Source organism: Elephantulus edwardii, unplaced genomic scaffold (genome assembly GCF_000299155.1).
Source record: "Elephantulus edwardii isolate Elephantulus edwardi_28Jun2011 unplaced genomic scaffold, EleEdw1.0 scaffold00216, whole genome shotgun sequence".
Lineage (NCBI taxonomy): Eukaryota > Metazoa > Chordata > Mammalia > Macroscelidea > Macroscelididae > Elephantulus > Elephantulus edwardii.
In genome coordinates, this window is record NW_006399966.1 from 1,200,735 (window position 1) to 1,214,561 (window position 13,827).

The 13,827-nt window shown below is 36.4% G+C and overlaps 1 protein-coding gene across 2 annotated transcripts in view; it reads right to left on the reverse strand.

Annotated features, from left to right (window-relative positions):
• Positions 1-13,827, reverse strand: part of TLK2 (tousled-like kinase 2) — a 150,737-nt gene that overhangs the window by 46,626 nt on the left and 90,284 nt on the right. For both annotated transcript variants that reach the window (XM_006897800.1, XM_006897801.1), the window contains 2 exons: positions 7,824-7,919; positions 6,617-6,709 (listed from right to left, as the gene is read on the reverse strand). In XM_006897800.1, the coding sequence (XP_006897862.1) occupies positions 6,617-6,709; positions 7,824-7,919 (189 nt within the window). The remainder of the gene's footprint in view (positions 1-6,616; positions 6,710-7,823; positions 7,920-13,827) is intronic.

The window sequence follows — 13,827 nt, forward strand, 5'->3', positions numbered from 1 at the left end:
TTTGCCCGCGGCCTTCGCTTTTAGTTCCTCGAGTTTCTTCTGTTCTTCTTTTTGTTTCTGCTTGAAAGCCTTATCTTCCTCGTCCATCTCCTTGGTCTGCTTCTTGGGCTGTTTCAGGGGCTTCTTCTTACCACCTTCACGGCCAGACATGGTGCCGGCCGCCCCTTCCCCAGACCTGCCGCCGAAACTTCTTCTTCATTTATAAAGTGATCCAAGTACAAACATTTACTCTCCAACTGTTTCTATCTTCCTCATACTATAATTTCTCTTAGTTATTGTTACATAGTTCTATAAAGGCAAAAATATAACTGTAAAAGTACAAATCTGCAGAATAAATAATTTGTGAAGCTGGCCTAGATGAAGAAGAATGTGGAATCAGGATTAAAGGAAGATTCATCAACAACCAGCATTATGCAGATGATACAACCCTACTTCCTGAAGTGAGGAGGACTTGAAAGATTTGCTACAGAAAAATCTAAGACTATAGCCTTCAAAATGCTTTACATCTCAACATTAAGAAATTAAAAACCGGAAGCTCTGGTGGCCTAGTGGCAAGAAGCTACAACTACAATCCCAGAGGTGCGTGGTTTGAATCCACCAGATGCTCTGCCAGGGAAGGAGGGGCAATTTAAATTTTTTTCTGTGAAAAATGTTTTCTCATATTTTTTAAACTTGCAGTTTGAATAAAAAAAAAAAAAGAAATTAAAAACCTTCACCATTGGGCCAACAGGCAACATAATGATAGATGGAGAAGAGACAGAAACTGCCAATGATTTCATCTTGTTTTGATACATAATCAACACCCTTGGTACCACCAGACAGGAAATCAAAAGATATACCACACTGGGAAAGTAGGCTATCAGGGACCTCTCCAAAATATTGAAGAGCAAGGATGTCAGTTTGAAGACTAAGATGCACTGGATCCAAACCATAATATTTTTAATTATTCGATATGCGTGTGAAAGTTGGACAATGAGTAAGGATCAAAGAAAAGCCTTTGCTTTATGGTTATGCAGGAGCGTGATGACTGTAACACAGACTGCCCAAAGGATCAATATGTTTTGGGAAAAGGGCAGCCAGAGTGCACCTTGGGCAAGGATAGTGAAATTTCATTTCACATACTTTGGGCATGTTTCCAGTCCTTGGAAAATTACAGCACGTCTGGAAAGATGGAAGGTCAGCAAAGGAGAAGACACTAAAGAGATGGAGGGACATAGTGACTGTCACAATGGGCTTGAGTATATCAGAAATGATTAACGATAGCACAGGATAGGGAAGGGTTCAGATCTATTGCTCATAAGATCTCCATGTGTCACACTCAACAGCCAGCACTTTAAAACAATTCATACTTAAGAATCAACAAACCGAAGATTATAATAATATTTATGTAAAATACAATTAATGATGAAGATGAACATTCCCTCAAAAATTAAAAACAAAAAACCTCCAAACCAACATAACACATACACAATACAAAACAAAACAAACATAGAAACACACAACACCCAAAAACCTCATTGTCATCAAGTTGGAACTGCCTCAGAGTTTGCACTCCAGTGGATTTTCTGAGACTGCAGATTGCATGGGAGGAGATTATCTTTTTCTCCTAGCTCTACTTATAGATGTGAACTTTTGGGCTTAGCTTTACAGCACTCCCTACAGACCAGGCCACCAGAACTTCCTATTTCCTTGAAACCTGGAATCTGACAGCTAATTTAAAATCTTAAGAACTGGGAATTTTGTGGTTTCTAGTACTAGTGTCTTTTAGGAGGTCATGTTCAAAACTGTACCTGGTGGGTAATTTCTGATCCAGCCTTTCTGAATTTCTCACTAAAATGAACATTTGCTGAAAAGCTCAATAAATGATCCACTTTCACTGTGTGTACCTGAAAGGAAGCAAGGACCCACGGTCTTTTGCCTGCTGGATGCTCTCCAGATACATGTTCTAATGCATGAAATACATGTTTTAATCAACTTGGAAAAATGGCAGCAGTTTTCTTTCTTGAAAGATAAACCCTACCACAACTGTTCTTTATCTCAAGGAAGGCTTTATTAACAATGAGAAAATAACAGAGCAGATGTGGTGAGCAGGAGGAGGTGTGTGACTTCGTCAGAAAGAAAACCACCAGTAACAATAGCAAAGTTCAATAGGGCAGCAAACAACAAATGCTGACAAGGTTGAGGAGAGAACTGGAACTCTTACTGCTGGTGAGAATATAAAATGGTACAACCACTATGGAAGTGGTCTGGCACTTTCTTGAAAAGTTGAGAACAGAAATACCATTTAACCCAGCAATTCCACTACTGATAATATATACTAAAGAAACCAGAGCCAAACTCCCAACAGATCTATGTACACCATATTTATTGCTGTATTATTCAAAATAGCAAAGAGACGGAGGCAACCCAAGTGCCCCTCAACAAAAGAATGGACAGAGAAATGGGATACTACACAGCAATGAAAAACAATGAAGCAGTAAAACACTACACAACATGGGGGAGCCTTGAGGACATTATGCTAAGTGAAATATCTCAGTCACAAAAGGACAAGTAGTATAAAATAAGACAGACACAGGGGGTTTGGGTAGGGAATAGGGAAAGAATGCATAATGAACACTGCATTAGAGCAAATGAGGGCAAGACCTATCTGAAAGGAATATATGATTATGCTTTATATGTATGAGAACAATCTGGAACAAGGGGTGAATTGTGGGGTGTGTTGAGAGAAGGAAGCGGGGAGAAAATGTACCCTAATGAACAAATAAAAGAAAAAACAAAACCAAAATAAAATAAAAGCGGAGATTTAAGATCAAAGAAAAAAGGCAGTCTCAATTCAAGATTCAAGGGGTTTTTTTCCATACACAACATCTTCCCTAATGAGAAAACCAGGCTAAGAAGGAAGATGAACCCAGGACACTTTCCTAGTCTAGGACAGATTCTCTAGATGAAAAGCAGAACTTGGCTTTTCATACTCACAAACCATCTAATTTTAAATGTTAAAAGGCAATTCAACCAGCATTCAAGCTAAAAAAAAAAAACCCAACCAAAAACCAAAACAGAAATGAAAGCAACAACTGCAAGTATATTCTCTCTTATAAAACACTTTGAGTTGGAACATGGTTCTCCTCATTCAAAAGCTGGAAAAGTACACAAAAGTAGGGGTAGGAGATAATACTTTTGAGTAAGAAAAGGAAATATCAGCTTGAAAATAATGAAAATAAGCTCTTTTTCCCGTTTTTTCAATAATAAGCTCTTAATAGAAAACAAGAGAGCATTTTAGCATACTGTGCATCATACTCTAACAAAATACAAAAAAGAAATGTGCATCAAGGAATTAAAAATTATAGAGAATGCACAAGATGAGATAAAAAGTGAACTGGAGAAATGAACATGTAGAAAACAATTGAAATGTCAAAAGATTTGTGTATGTATGTATATATATATATTACAATTTAAAAAGTGAACTGTGTAAGAAATAAGAATGTAATATAAGTAAGAATTAAGTACATAACAAGTGTAATCAGTAAAATTATCTTCAAGACAGCTGAATTCTTAGAAAAACAGGTAAACATTTAGCAAGTAGAATCTTTGACATATTTCATTCTTATCCTCAATTATAGTAACATGGTGAAAAAATAAAAAAGAAAACCAAGTGCAACAAATATATAGCAGAAGTTGCAGCATGGAAAAATCTATGAAATGGAACTAGTAGTTTCCATCTAGTGTGATGGGACCTACAGTCATCACAGCAAACACATGGCTTTTATTCCTTTTGTTATAGACTTCTCTAAACTTTAAATGGTATAAAAAGTGAAGAATGGGACAGGGGCACATAAACACACACTCTAGGGGGAAGGTAGGGGAAAAAAACCAACAAGTTATGACATAAAATTCTTACACACAGCACACTGTCTTTCACATGAGCTGGAAAGCAGGAAAATTCTCAGCCCTGCAAGAGCACACATAATTTAACACTGATACATCCTTCTTGAAAAGAAGGGAAAAAATTTCATATTCCAGTCAGTCAAGAGATGAAAGGGGGGGGGGGGAGACAAATACGAAACAAGAGAAGAACTGGAATTAAAAAAAAAATCTAATGAGCTATGAAACCTGCTTTAACAAACTATGCAATAAATTATTCTTAATTTGGTCATCAACTTCCTGTAATTGGGGTGGGGGCACCCAGGAAAAGACTAAATAGATAATGAACACTGCACTAGAATGGGTGAAAGGAAGGACAATTTGAAGGGAATGGATGACCAAGAATTATGTGTATGCCAATTAATAGCCTGGAACAGGACAAATGTTACAAAGGGAATTGGAGGAGGGAGGAAAATGTGCATGCATGAATGAAAACCAGTCTCTTCCTGAACTGTAAAAAAAGAAAGAAAGAAAGAAAGAAAGAAAGAAAATTAAAAATACCCAAAAACTTCCTGTAAAAGAAATTACTGTTATATAGTATACAATATCCATATATATACCAAGACTATGCTTATGGCTCATATATGTAAACACGTACTAAATCTCATCTTACAAGGAAAGAAGTAAAAACGCACTATTTTGTACTATGTTTCTAAAGAGAGCTAGTCATTAGATAGTGACTTTCATTGTTGATTATTTTACAGCTTTTTGTTCACATGAAAGCTGACCCAGAGGCCAGGAAGAACTGAGAAAGCAGAGCTTCCACTCCCCTTACTGTCCAGAGGCTCCTCTACTGAAATCTCAGGGCTCCCTGGAACCGGTACTGAAAACTACTATACTAGTGCAAATAAAGATCAAATCTATACTTTCTAAATCACTGCAGCAGATAAAAATGCTAGCCACTTCTCTCTATCACTAATATTTACACGTATGTGCAGATGTGCGTATACTCAAAACAGCTCCAAATCATTACCAGGAAAAAAGCATACCCATTATTTTTTTTTTTCAGGTTATGGAATTACAGATATGAGATGTTTTAGGTACTTTTGTCTGGATTCTTTGGAAAAAATCAGTTGAGAGATTTTCTTTCTCTAAGCCCAAAGGGCTCTATCCTAGTGTTCTACTCTGGAAGGTGTGATTATTTTTCTGGGTAATCTGTAAACAACTTGATTTAATTAATACTTTTTGTCTAGTTCTTGATGAAGCTTGTCTTATGATGGGTATAAATCTTATGGGGACTGGTCAATAGGCTATGCAAATAAACCATCTGTGTTCTATCCAGAGAGTTTACAGACCTGGTGGGAAGGTCATGCCTTGAAACTAGTAGAATTACAGCCAATATTACAGAAGTTTTCACAAAAACAAAAACAACAAAAAAGAAAGAAAGAAGTAGAGAAACAGCAGAGAAAGAGAATCTCTTAAAACAACTGTAACACAGAAACTGAAAACAGCAATGGGTCCAGAAAGGCCTCTGCACCAGCGGGCCTAGAAAGATCCCTGTGACAAAGTCTGTGCTAACAGAGACAGCAAAGCCAAAAGCAATCTGTCTTAAAGGCATACAGAGAAGTCTGTTTTCATGGGGCCCAAAAGCAGCTGAGAGAACAGTTTTGTGACTGCTCTCCCTCATGAAGGAAGAACACTTTTCCCACAGCTTCTTGATCCCGAGTTATATCTTGTTGCAATTTTAAACCATTTAATTCCAAGTATGGTCTTTGAGTTGTGTGTAACAATGACAATAGATTACTGAACCCAGAAGACAAGGAGTGCTGTAGAGAGGATGGCTGGAAACAGAATTGTTAGAAGGGTTTGAGGATGGAGATCTATTTGACCTTTACCTCATAGTCACCAGCTTTGGGCCAATTCTGATGCGCATTATCCTCCCTAAAGTCAGACAGCTTCTGATGATACCGCTTCTATTTATTAGTAACAATTTTACAGAGTATTTTATCAGGAAAACAATGAGTATCTTTTTCAGTTTTCAAAGATAAGCCATCATCTCAAATTGAATATTTATAACATTTCTTAAAAAAACAACAACATTTCTTTAAAACATCATTGGTATTATTTTTTTAGAGATATCACATCATTTGCAGACCAGCAATTTTTAAAGTTTCTAACACAAGCATAAAAACTACAGCTAAAGGGGAGCTCTGGTGGCCTAGTGGCAAGAAGCTGTACTGCAATCCCAGAGGTACACGGTTCAAATCCACCAGATGCTCTGCCGGAGAAGGAGGGACAATTTCCTCCTGTACCAGTCAGATCTGATTTGACAGTACATGCACACACACACAAAAAATAATAATAATAAAAAGTTAAAAAAAAACACCCTACAGCTAAACAGATATGATGCAAAACAAGGGCCAAAAAGTTCTCAGAAAGAAAATTTTTTAAAATTCAAGAATAACAAAATATCTCTGGAATGAGAAGGCAATATTTCTAATTATTCCCACAGTTATAAATGAAATATAACACTCCAGGTAACTTTTTCTCTAATTTAAAATGAACATTCTACTGTAAAAATTTTCCAGAGTGTTTAAAATGTAAGTATAATTCTGGTTACTAATAAGACTGTCTCAGATCAAACATCAATTACTTAACTTTATTTGGCTTTAGTAATTATTTTTATGCTACTAATTCAAATATAAATATCATTCCTCCATGCTTACTATGAAATTTCTTACATGTTTATACTTACTCGTAACAAATCATCTATTCTTCCTTCTTTCTTCTCTAAGTCAGAATTTTTACTATTTTCTAGTGCAGATATTTTTTCTATTGTGAGGTCAGACTACAGAGAGAAAGGAAAAACAAATTTAGAACTCAACTGAAAATATCAATGTAAGCATATTTTTTAAAAAAATAAAAACAAAAACCACTTGTTAATACAAATAGGAATCACATCACTCAAGAATTTTAAATCTGGTTCCCCTCCCCCAATTCCACTCTTTAAGTGTTAGAGGGGTTTATCATTTGATGCTTTAAAAAAACCTGTTAACTCTACAATCAAGTACATGAATTCTCAAACTAGTAAAAAATACAGAAAGATACTACTCTAGAAATGAAATTCACTATGAATAGAAAAGAACCTCATAGGCAAAATGACCCAGATTTCTAAAGAACAAAAATGCCATCTAGTGGGATAATCAGAAGGTAGAAGAAGTTGTCTGAACTAAGTCTGTTCAACTGTCTAAGAACTGGGAGTTAAATAAAATGAAAAGCAGTTGTTCCTCTTTCCCTATGGGCCTTAAAGTTCTTGTGACTTGGGAAGTCTCCAGATTGGCAAGCATGTTGTACTGAAGGCAACAAAGAACAGCCACAACCTTTCAGATACAATCTTTTTATATTCACATTATTTAGGTTAAAAAAAAAAGTTTCTAGAGACTGATTAACAAAAGATTATGTCAGTGAACCACATATTTGAGAAATTTAGAAAGGTCTTGTCAAAAGTAAGGGTGAAAAAAATCAACTACGTAATAAATGAAAGATTAGAATTACTGCAAGTTTATAGTGTTATCCTAATAAGAATGCTGAATACATTTGTCAGAGTTTATCAGAACTGACTTTATTTAGCAGATGATTCATATTCAAGAAAACTGAGGTCAGAAGATAAAATATCAACTACAAAGTCAGAATGCAAATGAATTCAGGTCTGAAGATCTCCAGAGTGTTTGTCTTCTCCTCACCACCAAACAAGCATTTCTGCTACAATATACCAAAAAGGTAAAGAAAAGACTTAAACATCTCCAAAGGGACTTTAAATACTAATCATGCAAATTCCGAATACAACACACACACAAAACAAAGGAGTAAAGTCAGAGAAACAAAAAGATTCAGAAGAATCATAGTGCCTAACACTGAGTTCTAAGCAGAGCTTCTCCTCCACTGCTCACCCAACCACTGACCTGCGTCTGTCTGTGCTGCATGGAGATCTGTTTTTGGGAGCTGCAGGAATGCTCTGTGTTGCCAGATCCCGTAGAAGAGGGACTGTTTTGCTGAGCCTGTAATAAAGGTATACCACAAATCACAAGGAAGTTATGCATCTTTCTCCACAAACATTTGTATGAATAAAATTATTAACTATATAAAACAAAGGAAAACTATTTAGATATAAGACACAGGCACTGAGACATGGTGGCTTGAACCATGTAAGGTGTAAAAAGAGTACTACATATTTTAAAAAATACTACATACTTATAATTATTTTTGAAAAGTAAATTAGGGGAAACAGAAAGTTAATCCTATAAAGCAGGCTGAACTTTGGTATGCTTTTGTCAAAACAGGATGGTGAAACAATCAACGCACAATAAATGCACGTGACTGGTCAATACTAATACTAATACTGGTCAATACCAATACTAATAAGCATATCTCAGCTCTCGGTATTATGCTATGTGGATATATGTCATGCTTTTTACAAGCAGAAAGTCTCTGGCAACCGGTGCCATTTTTCCAACAGCATTTGCTTGCTTCATGTCTCTATGTCCTATTTTGGTCGTTTTCACAATGTAACTGAACTCTCAGGATCTCTGAAGTACACCCATAGTATTGTGAACATGCAAACAGTATCTAGGAACACACAGTGGTCCAAAAGTCCAGACTGAATTCCAATACTGTCACTCAATGACTGTGGTAGTTATAAGTGGATTTATAGGACATTCTAAAGCTGTTTTTGATTCAATTATTTCAACTATTCAGGGATACTCATTATACGCCTAACTAACACAGTATCATCACCACATAATGAGGAAATATGAGCTATTTCGAGGACAATTAAACAAGAGATACCACACACTACACCCCATATATACTTTACATATATTCCTTTCGTTTTCCAATTATTTACCATATTAACAATGGTATAACCATTGCCTATTGAACAATTTCTATTTGCTACAAAATTTACTGACATGATCACATGGAACAGTTCTATAAGGCTGTAGTGGTAGTTGTGGTTGTCGTTATTATTACTACAACTGTTTCCATTTTACAGTTAAAGAAAATGAAAAGAGACTTGAAGGGTACATGCTCTCAATAACCACTCTCAATGACTGCTGTAGACTTCCTGTCATCAAACAACTACAGGTGCTATTAGGGCCAGCCCCTGAATAGTGTATAGACTTCATACAAATGTTTCCCTTGAAATATGATACAGGCATGTAAACTAGGCAATATTATTTTCAGTATTATTTATTTAGTCTTTCAACAATTACTTACTATGTACTCCCTACTACCAAGGTATGGTACTGAATTCTGGGGATATAATATCCAAGACAAACAGAAACAAAATGACAGACCTAGCCCTTAATCTGCCCTAACAAAGTTTACAAGGCAAGGGAAAACTTCAATAAATATTCACTGGGGGAAAAAGGTGACTAAATAATCACACAGTAAATGCAAAATTACAATTAAGATTACTGCCATGTGACCATATACAACAAGGTACACAGAATAATCTAGAATCAGGGATAAGTTACATGAGATCAAGTAACATCAGAGTTAAGACCTGGAAAAGAAATTTAACAATAAAATAATCATCGGGGAAGATGCTGGGGCCATTCTTGCTAGAAAACATTTAAGTCTAAAAGACCTTAAGAAGACCTCTTCATAGTACGGGGAAAGAAGACACATGTGCAAACATTACAGCTCTGAAAGCCTATGGGGCTATTCCATGGTGTCCTATAGGGTCACAATGAGTTCATACAGCAACAACAATGGGGGTTTTTTGGTTCTTAATCTCAAAGAAAGGTGCCTCAGTGATGTAAGTGGCTAGCCACTGACCAAAAGATTGGCAATTCAGTTCTGTAGGAAAAAACCTATGGGTAATCTCTTCTAAAGTTTACAGTCTAAAAAAATTCTAGAGGCCATTCTATTCTCTCACATGGGGTCACTATGAGTCATAACTGACTCAAAAGCACAAAAATAGCAATATCTCAAAGAGGCTAAACAGCCAGTAAATGGCAGGCTGCAGTTAGAATATATCTCTATAGTCTAAATAACTAGAAACGTTCTCTAACCTTTCTAAAACAAATTTGGTCTTCAATTTATTAATAACGGCCATCATAATGAACACTTCCAATATATATACTGCAATTTGGTAGGACTGATAACTTTAGGTTATAATTTCAAAGCTTCTACAGTCTTCTTCATCTTTGCTTCTAAACAAATGTGATTGTCATAGCTCAAAATATCAGCTGTAAGAAAGGTTTGGTCTTTTAAAGGAAGCTCTTACAAAGTTCCAAAATGAGTGTTACATAGGTAAGAAAACATAAGCAAGTAATGGAATAATCATCAGGAATTAAAGATCTGTATTACAAACAGCTGAGCCAACAGGAGGCTTCTTTCCGCCCCCCACCTTGTATACTGAGGGCCCTGGAGACTGTTTCTGACTCCTGGATAAAACATAGGAAGAAATCTCTTTAAAATACAACACACAAATCTCTAAAAATGAAAAGAAGTAGGTCCAAGGAAAAACGCTTGTTGTGGGGACAGCCATTTTGAGAAAGCAAGCACTGAAATTCTGCCCTCCACAACTGATAAATGGACAAAGTAAAGGAAGGCATCTTTGCAAAGAGTGAAATATTTCACCCACTGAATTCTGCTAGTTTTATTATACTAACAAAAGAGTTCATCTTCCTACTTGGAGCTCACCAAACACTTCAGAGAGACTGGAGCCAACACTGCCATCATTTTTGGACAATACTATTTGGGAGGCAGTATTGCGCAGACTGTAGTCTTCAATATGAATTAAAGCTCAAAATCAAGAAGACAAAGATTCTCACCACTGGGCCAATTGGCAGTATCATGATGGATAGAGACAAGATTGGGTTGTTAACAACTACAGCTTGCTTGGCTCCACAATCAACACTCTTGGCACTCACAGTCAGGAAATCAAAAGAAGAATTACACTGGAAAAAATGTGCATCAGGGATCTCTCAGAGTACTGAGAAGTAACAACGCCAGTCTAGAGACTGAGGTGCACCTAATCCAGCCCATGGTTTTTGCAGTTACTTGCTAAGCATCAGAGAGCTGGACAATGACTAAAGATGACAGAAGAATCGATACTTTTGAATTGTGGTCCTGGAGAAGAGCCTTAGACATACCACAGACCACCAAGAAACCAAACAGGTTTGTCTTGGAGAGGATGGAACCAAGTGTCCCCTTGGAGACTAGGATTGTGAAGCTCCATCTTACATACTTTGGGGCACACACATGGTCTAGAGGGTCAGACCCATGTCCCTGAGGACATCAAGTTTAGAAGGATGGAGGGATGGCACAAGCAAGGAAGACCCTAGGTGGGACAGACTGATACATTACTGGCAATGGGGGTTGATGTGTTAGAATCGGTGAGACTGGCTCAGGACAGGACAGGGTTCAGAGCTATTGTACACAGGGTCACTATGGGTCAAAGGCGACTTGATGGCACATAACAACATTATACAGACAATCCATGCCAACAACTTTCTTGCATCAATATCCTAATCTTTCATCCAACCAAAGCTAAATACACAACTTAATAAAACCAATATATAAATGGAAAGATACAAAATAAAAATATAAATCTGATCCTAAAGGAAACAATATTCAAATTGCCTCCTGGAGTCAGAGCCAACTCACAGTTGAGCCTCCAGAGGGTTTTCAGAGGTTGTAAATTGCACAAAGGAAGATCTCCCATGGAGAAGCTGATGGATTTGAACTGGTGCCTACCTTTGGATTGGCAGCACAGCTACTAACCTACTAGGCTACCAGAGCTCACTAGTAATGAATTATAAAAATAAAGCAGTGCAACAATGAATGACTGGAAACCTAAATCTCTGTAAACTTTCATTAAAATTAATTTTTTAAAAAAGAACTTAAAAAAAAAGGGACAAAGAAATTTAAATATGGCATCTATTAAAAAGTCTCATAGAAAGAAAATGGACCAAAAAAAAAGGAACATCAAATTAAAAGAGACAGAATATGATAGTTGAATAACTATAGTTTTAACTATAACTTAAAATTCATATTTAAAAATTTACCAAGAAAAAAACCCAAAGAAATAAAAATATGAAGTCTGAGATAAAAGATCAGTCTTTAGAGCGAAAAGCACTATGACACACACACAGAGTCGTTTTAATGGAGAAAAAAGATATTCGGTAGAGATCAAAAATAAAAAGGATGCACCTTACTACCTAGATAGATGTAGAAAAAGAACTCAGCAAAATCTAACAGTTTCTCATTAGAAAGGTATTCTAAAAACTTAAAGAGAAGGGAATGTTCCATCCTGTTAAAGGTGTGTTTGAAAAACGCACAGCTAACATTTACTTTACTGGTAGACGGGAAGCATTCAGGAACAAGGTAGACTGTTCACTCTATTCAACAGTTTACCAGAGGATCAAGCCAATACAATAAGGCAAAGACATAAAATGCATCCGACTAGGAAGAATAAACCTTCCCATACAAAACTTTTTATTCACACACACACACACACACACACACACACACACTTTAAAAGCAAAGAAATAAATTCAGCAAAGTTATAAAATATAACATGACTAAACAAAACTGTATTTATGGCATTTAAAAATAAAAAATAAAGGGCAACTTCGTAAGCAAAATGCGTCTCTAAACTCTATGAACTTTGAGAAACAAGGATAGCTATAGAAAAGCTTCTGGTCTTTTGCTCATAGGGTCCTTATGAGTCATGTTCAACTCGACAGCAATCAACAACAGGAATAGTTTTCAAAAAACATACAAGACTTATGCACTGAAAACTACAATTATTGAAACACTTTAAAGACGACCTAAATAGCTCAGTTTTACAGACTGGAATATTTAAACACCATTATGATGCTAAAGGTAAATTTTACAGAAGACTAGATGCTAATAGAGGTTAGGTGGGATAATGTTAATTTGCCTAGGATCCAACTTTTTAGAAAACACCTCTTAAACTAATGTAAGCAACTAATGGAATAATCATCAGGCTTTATAGATCTATACTGCAAACAGCTGAACCAAGAGGAAGCCTCTTTCCACTTCCTCACCTTGTATACTTAAGCAAGAGATCAGGATTCCAAAAATAATACTTTAAAACAGTCCAGAATTTTTTTTTTTTAAAAAAAGGTAAATTATATTGTTTTAAAATCAAGCTCTTAAGAACATCTTGTTTATGTAACTTTCACGGAAATAATATTCCCAGCACTGTTAATGTTAGGTACTGTCCAGCTGAATGCAACACACAGACTCTATGAACAACAGATCTGAATCCAGACCTATCCTGTGCCATCCTCATACTTTCTGACACACTAAAGCCCACTGTGATAGTTACTGTGTCAATCCACTTGGTTGAGGGTATTCCTCTCCTTCACTGACCCTTCGCCTTTCCAAGCATCATGTCCCTCTCTAAGGAATACACCATTTAGCAACATGCCTTAAAGATGTGAGGTAAAGAATTATCATCTTTGCCTCCAAGGAACACTCTGGTTGCATTTTCTCCAACACATATGTGTTTGTTCTTTTGGCAGTTCATGGGATGTTCCATACTCTTCTCCAACAAGACAGCTCAAAGGCATACATTCTTCTTCAGTCATCCTATTCACTGTTCAGCTCTCAGATGCATAGCAAGTGAATCAGATGCACCTTAGTCCTCAAACCGACATCACTAGATCAATAATTTGGAGAGGTCCCTGACTGCAGACTTTCCCAGTGCCAATGTCTCCTCATTTCTTGACTGCTGGTACCAAGAATGTTGGCTCTGGATCCAAGTAAGATTATATTGACAGTTTCAAGCTTTTCTCTATCAATCATCATGCTGACTACTGGTCAAGTGTTAATGTCAAAGACGACATTCAGATGGCTAACAAGCACATGAAGAAATGCTCAAAATCCCTAGCCCTAAGAGAGATGCAAATCAAAACAACTATGAGATAT